Source organism: Morone saxatilis, unplaced genomic scaffold, assembly GCF_004916995.1.
Source record: "Morone saxatilis isolate NCDOM2014 unplaced genomic scaffold, NCSU_SB_2.0 Contig18, whole genome shotgun sequence".
Taxonomy (NCBI): Eukaryota; Metazoa; Chordata; class Actinopteri; family Moronidae; genus Morone; species Morone saxatilis.
This window is the reverse complement of record NW_023339740.1, coordinates 16,476,814-16,488,869: the sequence shown is the minus strand read 5'-3', so window position 1 is coordinate 16,488,869 and position 12,056 is coordinate 16,476,814. Positions and strand designations below refer to the sequence as shown.

The following is a 12,056-nucleotide window of genomic DNA, read 5'->3' as shown; positions in this document are numbered from 1 at the left end:
ATTCTAAATTAAGAATTATATAAACAGGTGTCAGAAGGAAAAACATTTTGAAGCAGAAATGTAGCTTTTTTGTCTCTGTACAATTGCTTCCTTATCTACCAAGAAGCATGTACTGTACACTGCATCACAATGATCATGTCAGCACGCTGTGTATCATGATGTGTGCAGTGCGGTTAACACACACTGAAAGCGCCTCCACTCTGCAGCATCTAGTTGATGCAGTATCCTGAGTCTACCTCTTGCAATATTATTCCTCTGAACCTTGGAATGAGGGATCTAAGTGTCTGTGCACACACAAGTTCACATCCTATCATTAGTTGCAACCACCAAGCTTCATCTGTCTGCTGAGGGAAGTGCAAATAGAGCAAACTGAGATGACTCCACATTAAGTAAAACATGTTAATGCTTTTAACAGTGTGTTGATGCAAATGAAAATGAACAATAACAATTTGGCCAACAAAGTAGTTGCCTGATTTTAAAGTTGCTTTATGAAACCGGTTATGTTTCCTGACGCAGTCTGCTGTGATGACATGTTTACACAGGCTGCATCAATGTGTAATGTTACATAATATGAGTGTTTCTGTCTTGAAGGCGGATTTATCTGTATGCCTGTACGTGTTAATAACCTGGCTTCAAAAAGCGACAGACTGTTCCTGCTCAAAGCTCATAAAAAATTTATTCAATTCCTGGCTAGCCCAGAGGAATGTGAATAATTAAGCCATTTAGGGTCCTGTGCATATTAGTGTGTCCATGTGTATCCTGATTGGTGCAGAGATATTACAATATTTTCTTTTACTGCTCATTCCTCTTGTGCTACGAGCAGTAAAAGATAAAAACAAACCACACTCTCCCGTAGAAACCACACAGAAGGAAGTCAAATTTATTTTATAACAATGACATGGTCATTACAAACTATTGAGCTATAACTTCTGATTTAATATGCGTCATGGTCAATGCCTGGGTGTCTGAGCCATATGCACTTAATAAGATCAATGAGATATGGCAACTTTAACAGTGAGCAGAGAACCATCAGGTGTGAGCATTGTAGTGTATGTTCTTGTTTGTAGCTCTGCTGATTAGATGCCTTCCTAAAACACATCAGGATTTTAAAATGAGCACATTATCTCCAGCTCTAGACAGGGAAAACAGAATAACAGAAACACAAGTTGACAGATTAATTATTTTTCTCCCTGTGGCTTGTTTTGTGAAACAAGTATCATTAGTATTTCATCAAGAGACCATATTATGATTAATCTTTTGTATTATGTAATCCTCTGGACAGATTTTGTCAAGTTTGGCTAGTTTATGGCATATAATGCTTCACCCAACACACTAGTTCTACAATGGAAGCACTTATTTTGAGGTGGAGAACTCATATTTGGGTTAAACATTAAAGACCAAACATTAAAAATAAAGTAAGATAAAGATTGCTTTTGCAACTTACTTCATCTGCTTTACAATGGTGCTCTTCCCAGACTCCCCAGCACCTGTTGGAACAGATAAGATTAGAGTTACAAAGGAACTTCAAGCTGTTGTCTTTGTGAGTGAAATAAAGTTGAACTGACTGTTTCTGCTTTGAAATCAAGAGCGACCCAGTGATGACCCGCCTCTAACATTGCATTTTGTCCTCTGGGTTGTCTAGTTTATTTATGTTTCCACTTCTGAGGAAATGATGTACAGCAGAAGAAGAATCCCCCTCTTCATTGTTCATTGTTATGTTTATTATTCACTCTGATAGAAGAAGGGTGCAGGGAAGAGATATGGTTTCATGGCTTTTTATAATTTTAATGCTTCATGGTACTATGGTACTTTTCCCAACACATGCTGAGTACATGATGAAAAAGTACAGGATTTAGTTACATCTAGGGGTGAGATGGCAGCTTGCAACAAACTGAACACTGCTCGCCTGACCCTCCCCTTCCAAGCATGACCAGGGTGCCCAGGTGGTCATAATATTGGCTAATCGGTGTATATGTGCCATATAGTAAAGAAGTCACCATACACACAATACACTCAAGTCAGCACAAAAACTTTTTTGTTTTGTTTCTTTGCAAAGTTTTGAACTACAGCAAGCTGTGCTTCAGTGCCATTGTTATCTTGTTGACATGAATAAGCCAGACTCTTTGGCACTTCCCTTGACCTGTCAGGACCATGCCACTATCCACTGTCCCTTCTCGCTACCTGACCCAACCCTGCCAACAAACATTAGCCCAGTCCGAGGCTGATGGAGCAAGTGGGACCAGCAGCGCTCCCCCTCATGCTGTCAACACTCATCTTATTCACACACATCGAGCACTTTTCTGAGAGAGAAACGCAGAGCAAAGGAAGGGGTGTAAACGCAAGGTCTGTAGCTGTGTTTGCTGTCATATGAGCTGTCACTCATGATTTGCTGCTAGACAGGCTCGAAGGCACAGAGGTAGCTGGGTGGATCTCCAGGTGATTTGTGTCTCAATATATCAAAAAGTATATGACAACCCAGCAGACAAAAAACAAGATTTAATAATATATGACTATTTTTTATTTTTGGCAAAATGTTCAGGTTCATTTTACCCTTTTCTCTTTCTCTATTCCTTCTGTGTTTCTAACTTATATCTCAATCCTGAAGCAAAAGCTTTTTAATCTTACTTAAAGCCAATCAAGATGAAATTATGTAACTAGGCTTCTTCTTCTATTCATTCACCTTCCTATCTCAAAAAACACAATGTTTTATCGCAGGCCTTATTAAGGCTCTTCTTTTATACTGCAATCTATTTCTACCTGGAATATTAACTTTAATTTTAGAGGCATGGATATGAACAAATAATATAAATACAGTGTCAGATTTATAGGCGCTTGTATAAAAATGTCCTGTTAAAGAATAGAAGGTGAATGGTGGAAAGTGGAATATCAGTCCCTCTGTGGACACAGACATGCATGAAGGTCACCTTCCTGACTCCAGAATAAAACTCATCCATTAATATTTCAGGTTCCCCATAGGGAGGTGAACACTTGTTAGCAGCAGTGAAAAAGAAGAGCACATGCACCCTCATTCTTCATGTTCAAGGTGTTTTAGGAGAAACAGCCAGTGTTGTTGTGTTGCTTCAGGGAAAAACTTGAGTTTTTGGAGTTGACTTTTGATTTTTTACAGTATCAGGTCATCTTATCGCAGCAGCCAGAGGGGAGTAAACAGTGCTATATAAACATTACTGTTTTTACTCATCTTCAGGGAGGAACTGATTGTGTGTAGTGATCAAAATAAATAGTATGAATTATCTCTCTGTCTTTGTGTTATATAAAAAAAGAAAATATAGTACAGGTTAACCAATATTAGATTCATATTTGAGAGCTCAGTCTTTTAACATAAAAACATATGAAGATTTTTGTTAAGGGTTGTGACCAAGATATGTACTGAGTGGGACATTTTATTGCTGAACAAGACGCTACAGGCCCACTAGCAGCTCCATGATACTGTACCTGACACAGATGATCCAATAATGTTCACCATGATCACCGTCTTAGTTCAGCATGTTGCCATGCAAACATCTGCTTGATAGCACTAAACACAAAGTACATACTACAGGACAACACACTACTGTAAATAACTAGCTGAATGATAATAAGAAAAGGATGCACCTATAAGTAGTCTTCTGAACACACTGGGAAGATGTGTTTCATGTTGCTCTGTAAGAGCAATAGTCTCGGTAAACAGTGTTACTTTTTTAAATTATTATTCCTGACATGCAGGACGTTAATTTATCCTTTATCCTGAACTACTATAATTGTTAATTCAGGTACAGACATCTCTGACAGTCAAACACTGCTAATCATCAGGGGACAAAGAGCTACTGCACAGGATTAATCAATTACCACTGAGCAGGATATTAACACAGTTTTATGTGCCAATAAAATGACTAGCTGCATAATTGATTCCAACAACTGTCTCATGTGGAGCTCAAATATTTACATGAGTATATCAATGAACACCCACTACCCAGCAGAGATCAACAAACAGCACTTCTAAAACATTAACTTCTGCAATTACAGATAAATCTGCAGAATATTCTAACTGAACAGATGTATCCACCGTACATGAAGCCCTTTGCTTTGACAGAGTTGGAGCAGAAATGAGGACTAAGTAGTTCTACAAAGACTCCTCTGTGTGCTGTGCTGGCAGAGGGGACAAGCTCTTTCATTTTAGTGTCGTTACAACAGACCCAGAATCACTTTCTGGCAACAAGAAGACGATGCTTATTCAACCCCAACTATTCAGTTGTCTTTGAATTGGTTTTCAGTTAAGTGCCAGAACACACAATAAAGATAACATGATTCATAGCATGAGGATCACAAGTGGCCCGGCTTTAAGAAAACAGAACCATCTCTCTGAACGCTTTCAGTACTCTCCACTCACATCGATGACAACTTGGCCACAGTCTCAGTTACCCACTGCTGATGACACAAAGTCTCCATTCATGGACTGATGAGATATCCTGATCGTGGCAAACACACAAACATCTACACATAGTCTCAGAGCAGACAAGGTCAATTACCTGTCAACCAGCCCACGATAAACAAGGGCAGTAAATCGGGGTGGTGGTTTCTCTGTTAATGCTGAAACAATTGGATGGTGAATTAAGAAAATTCCTTGTCACAATTCTGATAAGGAAGAAATCATTTAAGTTACTAATCAAGAAAAAAAGTGATAATTTGTTGCTTTTCGCTGGTTTATATATTTGTAAATCGAATGATTAATCAGAAAAAAGAATGAACATTTTAATTAAAATAATTGTTAGTTCCAGCCATACTCTATTATACAATCATTCATCAAACTAATAACAGTAATGCATTGTGATTCTGACTGTTTGGAGTCACACTGTCTTGACCAGCTGTAACTTAATTGTTTGATTAATTGCAAAAAACTTACTTAAGCATAAAAACACCAACTTAATCACCTGCAGCGACACTTCTGACTTAACTCCTCATTCTAAACACTGTTAGAACACCCACAAGGAGTGTCGGATCTGTGGGATAGAGCATTAATTTCCACACGCTACCTTCCCCTAGCGAGGCTGCTTGTCTTTTGGTAAAAGAAGTGGCGACATGACACGTCTTTTAGAAGAGATAAATTATTGTCCTTCTATATCCTCCTCAGACAAGCAGGGAGAGTTAACAGCGACAAGGGCGGACATGGCCTGTCCAAATTGGGGAAAAGGAAATAGAAAAACTGTCAAAAAGCATCAGTGACACCTGACTTCTTACGGCCTGTATTTGATCCATATGCTTTAATTATGAGCTTGGGGCCAATATAAGTCACATTGCTAAGAATAGCTGCGTACAACAGGGAGGAGGTAAAAACTGCTCTGGTGTAGCTTACAGGGCACACATTCCCTTTGGAAAAGCTGACAGTACCACCTTAACTCTATAAGGTGTGGAGATACTGAGCAAGAGACAAACCAGCATCTATCCAGCACAAACTGAAAAGGACCAAAGAGTCGTTCATCACAATTTAAAATTGAATGAGATGGATGACAATATGGAGTAAAGCTTGAGAAGAAAAAGCACTGTCATTAAAAGGCTGTTAAAGGAGATAGAAGACGTTGGCAGTAAAGGTGGACAACATAGTGACAAATGAGCAGGAGATGGAGGGGGAGGATGACGATGCAGAGAAACTGAGAGTGTGAGAGGATTGGGCATGGAGGGCACTGGTTAAGAGAAAAAGTAGTGTGATGAGGACTAACAAGAGTACCTGGTAAATTCATGAATATTCATAACAGGTTTTCTGCCAGTTTGCGGATACATACAGAGTTCAGTTGCAAGTTCAGCAACTACGAGCAAAATGAAAAGCGTGATTGGTAATGGAGGCTTAATATTTAGAGTGTATGTGTTGGAATGAGTAACAGTCAAGTGCAAGCTGCAAAGCATTCATTAAACAGCAGTGGGCAATCACTTGTTTTGTTCTTGCTTTCTCGAATTTGGTTTACTATAAGCAAGTGCAAATATGATCAAGTCACAGGACAGCAGACTGTTTAAGAGAGCTCTAAAACTCCCAGTGCAGACTACTCTTACAAAGCTCGCCACTAAATGACCCGATTATTATAGTTTTTAATAAAGCCTACTGTTGTACTTCCCCAGAACCATCTCTAATTATGGCACTAAAACCTAAATGAGTGTGTCACTTCTATTAATTACGATACCTCTCCCTCTTAAGTTTAATGACAAAGAAATGAGAGGAAACATATTCTAACTTGATTTTGTCTATTAGCAATTACTAATTTAATTCTTTGACCCCACACCAGTTTGGTCCTGCTGTAAGAAAACACAAAGATTGGTTATGAATGGGAAATTGTGGAGTGAGTGCTTCCTAATATAAAGTTGTTACCACTCAGCTCAAGGAAGAAATTATTCTACAATTATGACAAGCTCTCATGTACTATTTTAAAGAATATCTTTGTTAATTCGGCATGTTCACTCATCTTGTGCATTTATGGTATTATTGGGATGTTTTGATTGATGGCTTGTTCTGATGGTCAGTAGCAGTATCACACAAATGCACGAGGATACAACGTACACACACATACACACACACACGTACACAGAGCCAAGATCCATTCCACACCAGAAGTGAGGGTGCTGGATAAGCGGCAGTGTGAAGTCAAATTGCCTCAAATTGCTGTTGGCAGTTTGGTAGTAACTACATATTTAGTCTACAGCCGTGTTATCTATGTGAGGCTAAACAGGCAACATCACAAATCCACTCTGCTATTTCAAGACAATATCACAGCATCCTTAAGAGGCCGACAGTATAATCATGTGAAAATGTGTTTCACATCTTTGTGTCACACAGCCCACTGCCATTGCATTTCTTCTGTGGAGACATGCAACACATCTCAGCATATGCCAACGTCATAGTCCATCTATTGTTTAAGTGCCTGCCATGGGAGAATGACTCACTGGCCTGGCTGTGACACGATTCCTTCTTTTCTCTCATCCTGCCCCAGCTGCCCCCACCCGTTGGTGTCACGACTGCTCACATCCAACTAGCTTTTACAGCCATTTAAAGGTTAACCTCCTCTGGGCGTTAATGACAATGAGCAGAATACACAACAATGATGCCGTTGCTATTTAAAGCCCTGTCGCAGTGTACCAAGGTAGCTTACTGACAAGACGTGATGTTATTTTATGAGTAAATACATTTGTATGGACAATTTTCTTCCTGACACATAATGAAGGTTATTTAGACATACGGTATCTGATATACTTGCTGTAGCAGGAAAAATCTATTCTTTCTACTGAAATGTGAGGTTGATGTTCAATAGCATTTTATTTAACCTGAATCCAGTATTGAAATTACTTATTCATATGTTTATTTATCAGTAAGTAATTTTAATTAACTGGTCATTGGAAGCCTACCTATAGTATGTACATTTTCTGAAAACCGTGATAATTCTCACTAATTACGTGCCAAGATGATCTTCATCAACGATAAGTCCTCAGCTCTACAGTACCATCTTTTATCTCATTTGGTTTTATAGGCCACAACTTAACTGTTTTGGTTCATTTTCACCACTTAGTGTTGGTTCAGACAGCAGCAGGCACTTGTTTTGAGCAAATAAGCTCTAAAAATCCATTGTACACTAAGCGCCAAATGGAAGCTAGACAAAGTTGGTGAAGAGAGGACCATTTAGCAGCTAAAGAGACCGATATTTCCCTGAGTAATGGTGACCAAAACACAGCTAAAATGAGAGTGAATGTTGGAAACATATTCATTCTGAGTCATGAAATTAACCTGACAAAACTACAAGTCTATAGCAATTCTCCCAACCTTGTGAGGGTGTAATGCTCATTATACATCAGAAAACAAAACTGCTAGAGAAGTAGGAAGGCTACATTGATCAGGCACAGCATCTGGTCATGTTTGTGTTCGTCTCTGGAAGAGAGAGCCCTTGGTTGTAGTTCATTGCCCTTTGTAAGCAGGCTGTTATTAGCAACCCTCTCTTTTCTTTTCAACCAGCCTGAAATCAGGCCTTTCTATATCCTCCTTTTTATTGACCTGCAGATAGCGGCAATCTTTGAAATATTTCAAGCAGCGACTCAACAACTTCAGGAACAAAGCCAAAACCCTTTTCACATGCAGAGTGGAAAGTGATGGAGGAATTTTACATGGCTGGATACAGTACAGTATGTTATCGCTTGGAGTGGAAAAGTAGGTCATCAGCCTCACAGGGAGCAGTGGAGCTTCACTCCTTTGCTCTGCAGAGTAGGATGCTTACTGCAATCTGACTGACGGTACAGCCACTGCATGTTAACTGTGTTTAATCCTGTGTTATGGGTGTGCTCACAAGCAGTATCAACACATTTTTGTGACCTGGATGCCTAATATATACTGCATAATTCTACAAATTGCTACTGCAGTATTCTTAAAAAAATATCAATGCAGTACATCAAGCAGAACATTATGTGTCAGACATTGAAGACACAAAGAAAGTGATAGTAGTTTAACAGATAAGCTAAGACCTTTTCATACATCTTGTGCCTAAATCATCAGATTCAATTCTATAACTAGAGAGTGTATCAAAGCAAAGCAGATGAAAAAGAAGGATTACATTTTAAAAGCTCATGTAGTTTAGGGAACAAGAACATCAAGGAGAAACGACAACAAAATAAGCTCATTCTGATGCATAAAAATCTGCAATAGCACACTGAGAGCACCAGACAAACCTAAGAGTGGCTGTACCATAACATGCAGATACATATGCAATGCAGCCAATCACCACTGCAGTGAGCTTGTAAAAGGAGTACAGCAGACACACTTCATCACTGTCTTTTAAGAACAGAAGCAAGCACTTATTTGTTTTCAATCCTTTTAGACCTCAGTGCATCCATCAGCATCATCAACCATCCTGTTTTAGTAGTGGGTTGGTGTCACCGGCACTGCTCTTGACTGCGTCATGCCTTTCCCTTACAACCTCCTCAGTCACCATTGGCAACTCTTCTTCCTCCTCAGCAAAAACCACACATGTTGTGCCACAGGGCGCCATTATTTGTCCAGTCTTTTTCTTTCTACATGCTCCCTCGTGGCAGTGTAAAACACAAGCAAAATTCATCCTTTCATTGCTATGTCAGTAATGCCCGGCTGTGTCTCCTTTTAAAAGCCAATGATCCAACCACTCTTGACATTTTAAGAAAGTGACTAGATGTCAAGTGCTGGGTGTCTAAAAATGTATTATATCTCAGTCACATAAAGTCAGAATACTTTGCCATTTCCAGCAAAGGAGTTTGTCAATCATTAAATCATTTGTGGGTGGTTTTTCACAGTGATCTGACTCTTCAGGATAAGGTTATGAATGTAGTAATATCTTGATTCTGACATTTGGGAACACATCAAACCTTTTTCTCTCAGCCAACTTTGTAATGTTCATTCTTTCATACTTCACATCTTCAGCTTGTACCAGAATGGAGCAGTGCTACACAAAAACAACATTGTCCCAATTTGACTTCTGCTACTTACTTTTAGAACTGCTAGTAAGATTTTATTATATTTTGAGCAGAGGAAATTGTGGCACCTGGCTAAATTATTCCTGCTAATATTATCTAGCAGTTTTCCAGGGTTACATGGGGCGACAACCAGAGAAGAAGGTACACGACTAAAACCAGACTCATAGCCATGAGCAATGGTACACTATTTGAGCTTTCAGCTTCTTATGATTGCACATGCTAGCAAATGGCTCCCCTTAGGCTCTTCTTTCTTGCTATCTGCCAGTGCAGTAAGACTGTGTGTGCCTTTAGCTCCAAAAGAAAATATCTGGTTCTTATTGCTTTAAATCCCATCTTGAGATAGATTTATAGGGTATTATTTGAAATGTATTGATGCGACTGTCAATATAATAATAGTTTTAGTGCCAATACTTGCTTTGAGGAATATAAACATATTTTTATATGTATAATGTTAAACATTGGCAAAATCATTATTTAAATCAGGAACTATCTGATTAAAGACCACAAATCTGACGACAAATTGGATGCCAACATATAACTTAAAGGTACATCTGCTGGAAAAAAAGAAGAAAAAAAGAGTGAGCTACAAAGATAATTTGACATGGCAATATCTACTTGGATACCTTTCTGACACTGATCTAGTCATTATCCAAATCCTTGGCTGAGACACGCAGGGAGCAAAATTTTGTGCTTTTCAAAAGAAGCTTGTGTACAAATTGTCCCTCAATCATACAATTCACTGCAATTCGGGTCAAATTTCCAAATCCTTTATCTAACGATAAAACTAGTTAAACTCCAAAATAAGCCAATGGTTCAGTCAGTGAATGAAATGGTTTGTCCCTGGTTTGTTTTTCAACAGTACAGGCTCTTATTAACTGTATAACTGGCATAACTTGTCATTGTGGGTATCAACATGGTATATATATACATTTCTGCAGGATGCTGACAAATTGCATGTCAGGTCCGTTATATTATTTTTGTTGTTAATGTATTTGTAATAGACCTATTTAACACTTTCCTTTTTGTGTTTTCCTGCACACATCATTAAAGTTATTCCACTAATGCAGGTAGTCACATAACAGCCATGGAAGGACATAATGCTTAAAGGTCCAGTGTGTAACATTTAGAAAGATATTAGACTATTGGCAGAAATGGAATATAATATGAACTATGTATTCATGAGTCTACAAAGGGAGCAGATCCATGGAGACCGCCATGTTGTTGCTTCTACAGTAGCCCAGAAAAGACAAAACCACTGGCTCTAGATAGGGCATTTAGCATTTTCGAGGGTTTCTGACTATATGATTGAAGAAGCTAGCCAACCGGCCGCAGCATCTGAATCAAAACAGGATGAATTCTTGCTTAATTTTAAATTCTGGATTAACTATTCAATAATAGGATTAATGTTTTGACAGAAGATTTTCCCTATCTTTACCCACTTGGTGTGTGGGATGCTGAGTGATTACTAAGCTCACAAAACAGCTGATTCCACACTTTGCTGTATGAGACAGGTTGTCAGCAGTATCAGATATCACACAGAACGTAAACCAATCACCTGGGTCATTTAGAATGAAATCAATATGTACTCAGCCATTCCAAAGCCCCTATTAATTACACTAATCAAGTGAATGAGTATTGATCACTGATAACAACACTTGACAAATTGAAGATACAATTTGCGGATGAAAATTATGTAGTATGAAAGCCATTTAGAACAGGAACATAATTAATATGCCAAAGCAGATAAAAGACTCCAGACTAGAGCCCTACCGATAAATTGGCAAATCAATTGGCCATTAAGAATCCTCACCCTCAAGTTAAAAAAAGAACATCAGCCAATATACCGTTATTGGAGACTGTTGCTAGTTTCCCCCCTGGGACCACAGACTTTCTCCACACCAATTGTATATAGCCAGATATACAGTATTTTTTATGCAATACTACACTGCTGTAATCACATGTACATTTTTATTTGATGTTTTAAATACTGAGTACCACCAACTGCCTAAAAAGCAGAGACAACTGTTAAATAAAGCTAAAATGAAAGCCATGCCTCATCATAAGCAAACTCCTTGACACACAGCCATTTTTTGTGTTTAACATTAATCCTGTTCTGCTGTTTGTTGGCCATCACTCACGGATCACGCTGGGTAGTCGAAGACCTGAGGAGTGAAGAAACTGGTGCAGCGTGCACAGTGGTGATGGACACTGGAATTCGGTACCAGTCAGCGGGCCACGCATTGGACACCGGAGGCGGCTGGATGTGGTGCAACAATTAAGTCAAAAACCATATGCCTCGCTGTGCGCCACACCTGTGCACCACAAGTTATACATGAAAAATGGCTCCAACATGTAGTCTGCATGTGATCAATACTTTTGCACACTATAACATACAGGGAAATATATTTCTAATATACTTCTAAATCCATCAATTTTGGCAGATTAAGATCATGCTAAAAATAATTAATCTCTTAATTGAATTTGGTAGGTCCATAAAACTAAGACTGGTTATTGAAATGGAAACTTTCCACATTCTGAGCTCCTGAATACTGCTAGTTTAAATTAGGAACGTTAAACATAAAGAA

At 38.7% G+C, this 12,056-nt stretch overlaps 1 protein-coding gene across 1 annotated transcript in view; it reads right to left on the bottom strand.

Moving 5' to 3' along the window:
• Positions 1-12,056, bottom strand: part of gnai2b (guanine nucleotide binding protein (G protein), alpha inhibiting activity polypeptide 2b) — a 37,836-nt gene that overhangs the window by 12,408 nt on the left and 13,372 nt on the right. Inside the window, exon 2 of the mRNA XM_035662022.1 lies at positions 1,445-1,487. Within this exon, the coding sequence (XP_035517915.1) occupies positions 1,445-1,487 (43 nt within the window). The remainder of the gene's footprint in view (positions 1-1,444; positions 1,488-12,056) is intronic.